Genomic DNA, 12863 nt, shown 5'->3' on the forward strand with positions numbered 1-12863 from the left:
TATATTCTTTGGCAGGAAGTTTAAATGGAACTAAATCCATCTACAAATATTACTGTTTTCAAATTCATTTATTAGTAATGACAGCTAATACAGTGGATTCCAGTTCATTGGGATACACCTGTACAATTTGGCCCAATTTAGCAACTGTGCTAATTAGCTGCAGTTTCATGGACATAGTTAAAAGGTATAAAAAAAACCAGACAAACTACCATTTAATTGAGTAACAAATTATGTAGTTAAATAAAATACAGAACGAATTAGAACACTCCCAATGCTTCTACAGTGCTATAAAACTATGTATTGGATCCTAATAGTTATCAATGGAGGAATTCATCTACTATGTTCTTTTGACTATATATCAACTATAATCTCCTCAAAACTAATTTTCAAGACTTTGGCCTCAATAAGCCCTTGTGAAATTGGATCTTCGATTTCCTCACTTGCAGACCCCAGTCTTTTCAGATTGGCAACAATATCTCCTCCACAATCAACAGCAGCACAGATACACCCTTTGCTGTACTCGCTTTGCACTTATGACTGTGTGGCTAAGCAAGTCCAATGCCGTATTTAAACTTGCTGACAACACCTCTGTCATTGGTCGAGTCAAAGATGGTGACGAGTCAGCGTATAGGAGGGAAATTGAAAATCTGGCTGTGGTACCACAACCTCTTACTCAATGCCAGCCAATCCAAAGAACTGATTATTGACTTCAGGAGGAGGAAACTGGAGGTCCATGAGCCACTTCTTCTCATGGAATAAGAGGAGGAGAGGGACAACAACTTTAAATTCCTCGATGTTATAATTTCAGAGGACCTGTCCTGAATTTAAAATGGAAGTGCGATTATGATAAAAGCACAGCAGCAGCACCACTGCTGCTTTGGAATTCTGTGAAGATTCGGCATGACTTCTAAAACTTGGTGAACTTCTATAGATGTGGGGTGGAGGAAAATATTGACTGGCTACATCACAGCCTGGTATGGAAATACCAATGCCGTTGAATGGAAAATAGTTCAAAATGTAGTGGATACGGTCCAGTCCATCATGGGTGAAGCTCTACCCACCACTGAGTGATGTCACAGTAAAGCAGCATCCATCATCAGGTCATGTTCTGTTCTCGCTGCTGCCATCAGGAAGAAGGTACACCCTATCCTTGTTATATCCGGGGCATACGTTCCTCGAAGTCGACACCTAATGTGAAAACACATAATGTGAATAATTATTTAAATGGAGAAAATAGGGATGCTTTCTTGAGGGCTTTCTAAATATGTTTTATCTGTAATTTATTCACATTTTCATACCAATATGACACAAAAGCAGTACCACAAGGCAACATTCGTATTATATTTCATCAATTTAAGGTAATATTCAATGTAATAAATCACAGAAAGTTAACATACTAGGGTGTACAGTACTCACCAACAGTGGCAGGTGTGTTCGCTCTGGGAAATGAGTGGTTGTTGTAGCGTTGGGCAACTTTACAAGGATGAGGTGGATGGTTGTGTGTCGTCAGGATCATCAAGGACAGCAAGGGGTGAAGGAAGACTCTCAAAACTCTCAGTACTGCTGGCAGCAGAAGATGACACCGATTTGAAGAAAGTGGTGAGGATCGTTTGCTTGGCAACATTTTGTTTTTCAGCATAAATTTGCTTGTAGGGAAGAAGGCTTGTCTGCAGGGAATGACTAAAATGTTGACTCCATTCTAAACTTGGGTCCATGTCCATCGCCATTTGTGCCAAGTGTTCCACAGCCTTAAAAAATTCTGCCAGTTGCTTCAGAGTGGAAGACCTGACTTCTTTCCAGGATTCATCAGTGTTGTTGATGGCACGTCTGATGTTGAGCAGTACCACAAGGCAACATTCGTATTATATTTCATCAATTTAAGGTAATATTCAATGTAATAAATCACAGAAAGTTAACATACTAGGGTGTACAGTACTCACCAACAGTGGCAGGTGTGTTCGCTCTGGGAAATGAGTGGTTGTTGTGGCGTTGGGCAACTTTACAAGGATGAGGTGGATGGTTGTGTGTCGTCAGGATCATCAAGGACAGCAAGGGGTGAAGGAAGACTCTCAAAACTCTCAGTACTGCTGGCAGCAGAAGATGACACCGATTTGAATACTACCACCATTCTCTCACCATTGGTAAGCTCCCAGGATTTTCAAAATCCTCTGTTGCTTGCAGTATCTGAGAGACAGTTTGCCATAGAAAATACGGCTTGATTGTGGATATCACACCTTGGTCGAGTGGTTGAATCAGCGATGTTGAGTTAGGTGGCAGGAAATGCACTATTATGTTAGGATGAATACTGTCCAAGTGTTTAGGATGGGTTGGTGCATTGTCAAGCAACAAAAGAACTTTAAAGGCAAGATTCTGTTCCTGGCAGTGGCGTTCAGCCTCAACAGCAAAACGATTAGCGAACCAATCTTCAAAGATTTGACCAGTGACCCATGCTTTCTTGTTAGCTGCCCAGTGGATAGGAAGCATATTCTTACTCAAACCCTTAAGAGCACGGGGATTTAGTGAATGGTAAATTAAGAGAGGCTTCATCTTAAAGTCTCCTTTGGCATTGGAGTACCTAACCAAAGTCAGTCTATCCTTTGCTGCCTTGAAACCTGACGCTGTTTTTTTATTCTTACTTAAGTAAGTGCGTTTTGGCATACGCTTCCAAAAAAGCCCGGTCTCGTCTGCATTAAACACCTGCTTTGATGTGAAGCCTAACTCAGTTATCATAGCCCGCAACTGCACAGGGTAGCGTCCCAGAGCTGTGTTACCTTCATCTGACTCTGCCCTGTTTATAATTTCCAACTTTTTTTTCCCCAAGTGTTAAAGCAATTCTCTGCCGCTTGGCTGATGGCCCAGGACTTGACATCTGACGCTTAGGAGGCAAAGTTAAATATTTCAAGCACAAAATCATTGCACTGTAGGTTAAAACACAGAAGTTTAAGAGCGCAAGATCGCACATCCACGTGCCAAAACCAATTTGAGACTGGTGGGAGTGAGACTGTGAGGCGTGCGCATGTGACTTGTATTGGCGGGAAAGCAGTGCTCCTTGCATAACTGTGAGCTTTGGACACATATAACGAGAAGTTGGTAGAAATAAGTTCCTCACATAACTGTGAATCTGCATTGTCTGAAGACGCTTATAACAAGGATAGGGTGCACAGGAGCTTCAGGACTCAGATCACCAGGTTCAGGAACAGTTATTACCCCTCAACAATCAGGCTCTTGAACCATAGGGGATAATTTTACTCAACTTCACTTGCTGAACTGAAGTGGCTGTGTGAACTGAGACATTCCCACAACCTATGGGCTCACTTTCAAGGACTCTTCATTTCATGTTCTTGATAGTTATTGCTTATTTAGTTGTTATTTCTTTTATATTTGCACATTTTGTCTTTTGCACACAGGATGAATGCCCAAGTTTGTGCAGTTTTTCATTGGTTATTCTGTTATAGATTTATTGAGTATGTCTGCAAGAAAATGAATCTCAGGGTTGTATATGGTGACATGCATGTACTTTGATAATAAATTTACTTTGAACTTCAAAATGAACAAAATCAGCATAGACATCTAATGCAGATAATAGGCTGCCTTCATAAAATGCTTTGGATGATTGCATCCTCCAAATCTGCATTTTCATTGTAACATTCAAGATGGTTATTGGTACCTTCAAATTCCTAACTTGTTGAAATCGTGAAATTGTTCAATTTTCGCTCCTAGCTGTTTTTGGCATCTCCAAACCTGAATGCTTGAAACCATGGTTCACAAAATAGTTACAAATTTTCTTACTACTTATTTCTCAACAATAGTGACAAAAATCACTCCTTTTTGAACACAAACACACGCAAGTGATGGTATTAAAAAAACTGATCGCTCTAAGCACAATATGTTGTCTAATGGCCACACATGTGTGCACAAAATATGATACTAGTTAGAAATTGCTCAGCAGCAGTCACCTGCCCCAATTAAGCAGGCATAGTGGCCTAAGTAAACAAAGAGAATCACGGCTGTTTTGTTCATTAAGAGTTGTCCCAAATAAATGGCCGCCCTGATTAATCGATGCCCCAATAAACTGGAATCCAATGTATTAATATTTTAAAATATTACTGTTATTTAACAAAGGCTACTAACTTTTCAGTGACCTTCACTTTGCCTTAAGATGATCCAATATTCAAGCAGAATCCTTGCATATTTTTGGAATGTGTTCTAGTTTTTTGAGAAAAAGTTTTTTCAGAAATTTCAAACATTTTTTTGACAAATTGGAAGATGTCAAAGCTGTAACAAGTATTATTGGCTGTCAAAAATGATACTCCTTTGGTCAAGTTTAAAAACAAAATGGACATTTGCAGACAGACGGTAAGAAATGAGGAACAAGGAATTAAAATGCATTTTGATTTGTTTTGACTTGGCTTTAATGATTTGTACAGGTGGAGATAATAAGATTGATAACTAAGGGTTGGTAATATGGTAGTTGTCTCTCTGGAGACAGTGGTTGTTCTGTGCCCATCACCCACAATGGAACATTGTTGGCATTTCAGCATTTATAGATCATGCTTGCATGCTATTTTCCTGGCTCATTGCAATGTTTGTAGTGTGGAACAGAAGAGTAAATACAGCTCTTGCATACGGGAGAGGGGAAAGTAGATTTCTAAGTAGGGATGTGTTATGACTTGAAGACCATCTTGAAAGTTAATGTACCCAGGTGACATCTGCTTTATGGTTCCAAGCAGTACAATTGAGGATTTGATGAGATGCTCCCATCTGATGATGTTGCTTTGATACTGGATGAGAATGAAGTTTAAGGTCAACAATGTGAAGGCAGTGACTGGGCTGTTTTGTATTATAAACGATGTTTCTCATTCATTTAGTCAATGCTTGTATTTTCCACTGACTGTCGAACTGATTCCACCCAGGTAGCTGCTCTTTCTTGGAGCAGAACTTTGAACACATTCTTCTTGTGAGAAACTAACTGGCAATTGATTGCCAAGGTACATACATGGTAGGGTTTCCTGATTCCTATCAGTTCAAGAGATTTGCTTCACTGGTTAAAGGGTTGTTCTTTCATGAGCGGCTTAAGAAATTAGATCTATATTCTTTGGAGTTTAGAAGAATATTAATAATCTTATTAAAACACGTAAAATCCATGGGACAGCATAGGGCAGATGGGGTTGAGGCATATCCACTCAAGAGTTGTAGGGAGAAACTGGGTAAGCTGGGGCCTTTTTCCCTTGGATTGCAGGAAGCTAAGAGGTGACCCTTATAGAAGTTTATAAATTGATGGGCATTGATAAGGCGAGTGGTCAAGGGGAGCTTAAAACCAGAGTGTATAGATTTCAAGTGAGAATGGAAGGATATGAAGAAGACCTGAGTGATAATTTCTGTCACATGGGGTTGTGGGTATGTGAAAGCTGCTTCAAGTCACTTCAGGAAGTGATAAAGGCGTGTACAATTACAGTGTTAAAAGACATTTGGACAGGTTCATGGATAGAAAAGGTGCAGAGGGAATGGGATAAACAGAAATATAAATGGGACTAGTTCAGATAGACAATCACTATGAATGAGTTGGGGTGAAGATCTTATTTCTGTGCAGTATAATTCTGACTGTGACACGTGTCTTACTGTGATTCATAGAACATAATTAAGGCCTTTAAGCTGGAACTTTTTAAGTCATCCTTATTTTTTTTTCCATAGGGAGCAATTCAAGGACCTGAAGAATTTGTGGAAGGGATGGCCTTGGGTGTAAAGGCTTTAGTTGGTGGTGCTGTTGGTATGTGAATGTAAATTGTCCATGTCCTCAGAATGACTCTTTTGAAGATTTCCTTCTGGTCTTGAAAAATATTTACATTATAAGATTATCCTTATTTGATGTGATGTTTATGTCACTCCAGTCTGACGCCAACAGAGTTGACTCTTGACTATGGACTTGATTGAGATGTCCCTGACTCTGGCACCTGGGAGGCAACATACTATCTGAGAATCTCATTCTCGTCCACAGAACCTCCAGTTTGTTCCTCTAACCATTGAATCCCTTATTGTTACAGCTCGCCTAGTCTCACCCCCATTTCCTTCTGAACCACAGAGTCTTGAGAACTGACTGCTGCGACTTTCCTCTGCTCGATCAACCCCCCCTCCCCCAACAGTGTGAAGCGCAGATTCAAATATTGCTGTGATGATTGCACGTTTTAGTACTAATTGTTTGGCGACAATAAAGTATAAAGTATAAAGTATCCAAAGTGATATTCCTGTTGTTGAGGGAAAACAGCTACAGGGGTTCCCTACACTGGCTACCTATCCCCTTTCCCACACCTGACAGTCACCCAGTTACCTGAGTCACGCAACTTGGGTGTAACTACCTCCCTGTTTGTCCAGGTGTAGTCATTAGGGACACTGGAGATCTCCCTGCTTTTCCATATTATACAAGAGGAGCATTCCACTATCCTGCTTGGCATCCCCACGGTTCTAGGTGTGCAATAAGAAAGAATTAAACAAAAAGAAAATCTACCCATAGCCTTTACCAGTCCTCACTGAAGCCTCTTATAACCAAAGCCTGAACATCAGCCCATTCACACAATGGCTGGTGTGAGTGGGCCACTCTCAGAATGGCCTCTCCGCTTAAACCTAATTTCTCTTTACTGGCGCTTGCCAAGTACCTACTTATAAACAATCCAACACCTCCTCGGGAACTGTGCTGTGCAGAATGTCCTCACTACCCCCACTCACTTCTTTTGAAATCCCTCTCCCACTACGCAATCCAAAGTCTCCTCAGGAACAGTGGCACCCAGAACTCTGTTAAGAAGGCATATGCCTTCATTAGTTGCGGTTGAGTTCAGGAGCCACAAGGTACTGTTGCATTATTAATGTTATTGGAGCATAGTTGTTAAATTAGTGAAGTAGCATGTAAGGGAAATGAAACAAGTAATGTTTCAGGTCTGGGACCCTTGTTCGGGATTGGCATAAAGAAAAACATGTTAGTTTCTGCCAGTAATGAACATAGGAGAGCAATCAGGTAAACAAAGGTAATATGCCTGATGTGGTGAATCTAGATTGGTTAATGGGAACAGTTATAAACATAATAAACTTCTTTATCTTTGTAATATACTGTAATAGCATGACTGAGGCCTGCTCGGGTCTGTACAAATAGAATTGGGAAAACAACCAAAATGATGACAGGCGGAAATGGCTACATTTGATAAACACAAAGAAAGAGTTAGCCTGTGTAAAGTGCTAAGTTTGATATTGATACTGAAAGTGCCTAGAACCAAGATGAGGTGTTGTTGCACAAGCTTGCATTGGCCTTGTTAATAGTGCGGGAGGCCACAAGCAAAAAGATCGGAGTGACAGGCAACAGTAAGCTTGGACTGGACATACCTGCTTCACAAAGCAATTTACCTAATTTGCATTTTGCTTTTCCACTGCCAAGGGCATTGAATGCAACCAACTTCCATGCAAAAAAATGGATAATAAATACCAGTATTCTCAAGAAAATCCACTGTCCACGTGAATAGAATTAAAACAAACTTTTCCCACCACTTTATCAAAAGCAATTGCTTTTAAAAAAATTGTGATCAATGCATAGCTTTTTTTTTTATTTGTTAATTTAGAGATCCATTTTTGGCTCTTGAGATTTAAAACCTTTGACTCTCAATTTGGAAACATTTGATTTCTTACATTTTGGTTTAATGGAAGATTTGCCTAAAGAGAGAAAATTCAGAAGTATTGAAGAAATGTTCTTACTATAATTTTAAATTCTCCCTACAGGTGGTATTGCAGGTGCTGCATCTAGGATAACTGGTGCAATGGCAAAAGGGGTAGCTGCTATAACGATGGATGAAGAATACCAGCAGAGACGTAGAGAGGCCATGAATAAGCAGCCAAGTGGAATTAAAGAAGGAATTACACGTGGAGGAAAAGGCTTAGTATCGGTAAGATTTGCCGAAGAAATTTTTCTAACCTGGGCAAAAAGCTGTTTGTTCTCTCAAACTCATTCTACAAGTCCATAAAGTAAAGTTTTTCCTTGCCCCATATCCTTTAGTACTTTATTTTTGGATATAAGACAATTCGTTTAAACCTCTTCTGCACCTTTAGCGTATTGGTCTTTAAGTATAATGCCCAGCCTTGACTTTTACGTTCCAATTCCTGACACCCAAACCAGCAGGGATGGTTTGTCCTAATTTACCTGTTAGCTCCTTCAAATATTTCAAATTGTAATCAAGCTATTGCAAAACGTTTCCTATTCTAGGGAATACAGACTAGTTTGTACAATCTGCACTTGTAATTTCATCTTTTGGTTTAGATGTATTCTTCTGAAAAATGTGGAATGTCTACAAGGAAACAAATCATACCTATCCATGTATGTAAATAGGTAATTCACTCCCCAAGTATATTAAAGCCTTTCAGTTAGATCAGGATTGATCTATATCTTTACTCCATTATTTTCTTGGTAACTTTAAATATAATATGTTACAATAAAACCTGTCAATTTCCTTATTTTGGGGTGCAAATTTGTAGATTTGTTGATGGGGTTTTGTAAATGATTACTTCTGTTATCATTCCTCAATCAGTAGGCTTTGATTTTAGGGTTAACTCTATTCTTGTTCCATGCTTGCCTTTCAAGTCAATTGTTTCTCCCCCTCCCCCTCCCCCTCCCCTCCCCCTCAAATCATGAATCACTTTTTACACTCAGTTAAATTTCCTACCCGCTTGATTATCTAACCTCTCCCCAGAAAGCACAAACCTTATCAATGTACCGTGTTCTCATATTTTAATGGTTATTATTCTCGTGCATTAATCCTACAGTCACTATAATGCCTTAATAAGCCCCCTACAACTGCAATGTGCTGATTTTAAGAGTACTCTAAATGAAGTCTGACTACCATAAGGTTAGTTTTTATTTCAGCACTCTTGAAATAAAGGGCAATTAGTTTAATTATTGTTCTGATCCATAAATAGGTTTTCATTGATTGGTTCCTTAAATATCTGTACTCTTTCATCAGTTTTAGTTTACTTTCATTATAAATGTAGGGAAGTTGTCTCTTATGCCCCCCTATAGAACTTCATATGTTTTATTCACTCATTTAATGTTGGTGTTCCTTTCCAGCTTTCTTCTCCCATCTATACTATAGCTATACCACCAAATGAAGAACTTACTAAATTTGTTTAAAATACAACAGTTTGTTCTCCTCAACTCTTTCAGACAATAAATTCCATATTCCTGCTAATCTCAGGATATTGTTTTCCTCTTTAATTCTTCTGCCAATTGACTTAAATATATGGCCTTTAGTTGCCAATTTCTCCGCCAAAATAAATGGGTTCATAACTTGTTAAAAATCCCTTCGACCTTTTGTTGCAAAACAAGCTATCCCTGTCCAGTGGTTCTCTACTTGTTCATATGATTCTCTGATAATATCCACATAAATTATCTCTAAGTCTCATGATTATTTTTGTAATAATCAGAACTATGCTAGCTCTCACCTAACTGATTTAGTCTAAGATGGCTCCTCACCTTTTAATAAGTTTGTTGTCCCAATCCTTATTTTACTAGTGACCTCAGTTGTAACTTAATTTTAATCATTTGATGATTAGTTATTTGATTCAGTCCTACAGCCAGTAAAAAAAAAATGAACCAGTTATTGACTATCTAACTTCTAGTTTGCTTTGCTTCCTTTCAAACTCTATAAATGTAAATTCTTGAAACCCATAATTTGATTTGATCTACGGTGTAGCTCAGGTGCTAGTTTTGTCCTGCTGATGTGATGTTGGTTAAGAGGCATGATTCAATGTACAGTATGTATTTAACTAGTCCAGAAGATAATTATCCTGGTTGACAATTGATAAATATTAAACAATCAGTCAGATTAGGAAGGGTCTACTTACCTGGTGACACCGTAACTCATACCAAGATCACAGTTGAATTATGCAGTACAGGTGTCCCCTGCTTTTCAAACTTTGCTTTACGAAACCTCGCTGTTACGAGAAAAGGCAGTGCGTGAAAAATGCAGCACGCAATAAAAGGCAGCGCGTGCCCTGAGCAGCCAAGCTCCTCCCCGGAACTGCATTCTAGCCAGCATTGCTTAAACACGTGCCTGTGAGCAGCCGTTAGCAAGATGAGTTCTAAGGTATCAGAAAAGCCTAAAAGATCTCGTAAGGGTGTTACACTTAGCGTAAAACTAGACATAATTCAGCATTTTGATCGTGATGAACAAAGTAAATTCAAAGTGAGTTTGGCTTGTGGAAGTTGACAAAGATGATGTTGAAGAGGTTTTGGCATCCCATGACCAAGAACTGATAGATGAAGAGCTGATGCAATTGGAAGAGGAAAGGATAACAACCGAAACCGAATGCAGTAGTGAACGGACTGAAAGTGAAGTCATCCAGAAACTGAATATGAAGCAACTGCATGAGATTTTCGCTGCAATGATTGCAGAAAAGTACGACTTTATTTTTGAAAGGGTACGTCGGTTTAGGGCATATTTGCAAGATGCTTTGAGTGCTTACAAAGAACTGTATGATAGAAAAATGCGCGAAGCTAAGCAATCAAGCGTACTGTCATTCTTCAAGCCTTCCACATCAGCCACAGCAGACAACAAACCTCGACCTTCAACATCGAGGCAGGCAGACATAAAAGAAGATGACCTGCCTGCCCTGATGAAAATAGACGATGAAAAGATGACACCCCAGTGTCCCATCACCCCAACCCCCGGGCCGCGGACCGATACATTTCCGCGGAGAATGCAGCGGTAGCCGGGATGCACCCAACACATCTTTAAGAAAAAAGCCGAAACAAACAAGCTAATTAATTAGGTGCTGCCCGGCACGTCAATGTGGGCCCAGATCAGAGGTGATTGCCGATTGCATCGCCTCTGATCTGGGCCAACATTTACGTGCCAGGTGGCACCTAATTACTTAGCTTGTTTATTTCGGCTTTTTTCTTAAAGATGTGCTGGGTGCGTCCTGGCTACCGCTGCATTCTCTGCGGATCGGTATCGGTCGGTGGCCTGGAGGTTGGGGACCACTGCACCACCCCAACCTCCAACATCTCAGCCTAACACACCATCATCAGTGTGCTCGGCGCTGTCTTCTCGATTCCGGTAAGTGATACTACACTGTACATACGTTATTTCTACTTTATATAGGCTGTGTATTTTTATGTGTTATTTGGTATGATTTGACAGCTTCATAGCTTAAAGGTTACTGGAGAGAGTGTTTCTGCGGGGAGCACTTGCGTGAGATTTTCGCACTTGCGTGAGAACAGTGCGGCAATGATTATTGAAAAGTATTTCTACTTTATACAGGCTGTGTTTTTATCATATCATTCCTGCTTTTTACTATATGTTACTGTTATTTTAGGTTTTATGTGTTATTTGGCATGATTTGGTAGGTTATTTTTTGGGTCTGCAAACACTCACAAACTTTTCCCATATAAATAAATGGTAATTGCTTCTTCACTTTACTACATTCCGGCTTACAAACCGTTTCATAGGAACGCTCTATCTTCGGATGGCGGGGGAAACCTGTATGTCCATGTTTAATTTTGTTCTTTTTTGGGAAATTTTGTACAATTAAATAGGTTGTTAGACCAATCTAGCAGGGAAGGTAGGAGTCAGTCACATTGGATGGAAGAATAAGATGGCTTAAATAGTCAGATGTCTGTACAGGAGAGCAAGTGTTTTCATTTATTTTACCATTGTCAGGTGTTTTACAAACCAAAAATTTGAAAATGTTCTGCAAATATTCAGTGGTTGCATTTAAAGTATATTCATTGAATTAATATTATTCCATACTTCTGAATCTTTATTCTAAGATTAGTTTTAAGATTAGTATTATTTGTGAGATGTCACATCAAAACATTGACTCAGACAGTGGAATGTGTCATTTTGTATGACCAGCACAGTCCAAGGATTGTGCTGGGGGCAGCTCGCAATTTTTGCCACACTTTCAGTATTGGCATAGCAAGCCCATTACTAGCTAACCCTAACCACATGTCTTAGAATGTGAAAGGAAACTGGAGCACCTGAAGGAAGTGCACAGAGTCATGGAGCAAGCATACAAACTCCTTATAGACAGTAGCAGGAATCGCTGGTGCTGTAAAGCGATTGTTCTAACTGCTGTGCTACCGTGCAACCCATTTCGAAATAACCCTAGCAATGTGACCACATAGATGCTTGCAGTTCTTTTGCTGTTTCTTTTGACTGTTTGTTACTTTACATACAGTAGTTCACATTGATGGTTTTCATCTGTGCTTTAGTATAATGCTGTAATATTTACAGTGGGAAATATGTTCAAAATGGACTGACAGCGATTTTTTTAATATCTTATTAGGGTTTTGTAAGTGGAATCACTGGAATAGTGACAAAGCCAATCAAAGGTAAAAAGCAAAATTCTGTGGTAACTTCAATTTAAAGTATTGGTATTTATAGTAAAATGAAATTGTAAATTTAATTTTGTAGGTGCGCAGAAGGAAGGTGCAGCTGGTTTTTTTAAAGGAATTGGCAAAGGCCTGGTTGGAGCAGTGGCAAGACCAGCTGGAGGCATTATAGACTTGGCCAGCAGCACTTTTCAAGGGATAAAAAGGTAAAGTATTTCCTAAACTTATGTATATTGCTCTGCTTTAAAAGACTTTTAGACAGTTGCATTTTCTACGTATCCAAAACAATAGTAAAATTTTGTATTTTTATCTGTGTTTGAGAATAAATATGTTATATTTATGTTCTCTTACTTCTCAAAGAGAAAACAGGATGGAACTGGATTTTGTCTTTACCTTTATTCCTGAAAGGCAACAGGGCAATTATCTGGCTTTCCCCCACTGAAGTAGTTTATAGTTCATCTACTGAAATAGTTTAAAAGTGAATGACTCAGTATCCATT

At 39.3% G+C, this 12863-nt stretch overlaps 1 protein-coding gene across 3 annotated transcripts in view; it reads left to right on the forward strand.

The window, feature by feature from the left end:
• vps13a (vacuolar protein sorting 13 homolog A) overlaps positions 1–12863 on the forward strand; it is a 300950-nt gene that overhangs the window by 238630 nt on the left and 49457 nt on the right. For all 3 annotated transcript variants that reach the window (XM_072281554.1, XM_072281557.1, XM_072281556.1), the window contains exons 64-67: positions 5692–5767; positions 7759–7922; positions 12319–12364; positions 12447–12570. In XM_072281554.1, coding sequence (XP_072137655.1) covers positions 5692–5767; positions 7759–7922; positions 12319–12364; positions 12447–12570 — 410 coding nt within the window. The remainder of the gene's footprint in view (positions 1–5691; positions 5768–7758; positions 7923–12318; positions 12365–12446; positions 12571–12863) is intronic.

This window comes from Mobula birostris, chromosome 17 (assembly GCF_030028105.1).
Source record: "Mobula birostris isolate sMobBir1 chromosome 17, sMobBir1.hap1, whole genome shotgun sequence".
Taxonomy (NCBI): domain Eukaryota; kingdom Metazoa; phylum Chordata; class Chondrichthyes; order Myliobatiformes; family Myliobatidae; genus Mobula; species Mobula birostris.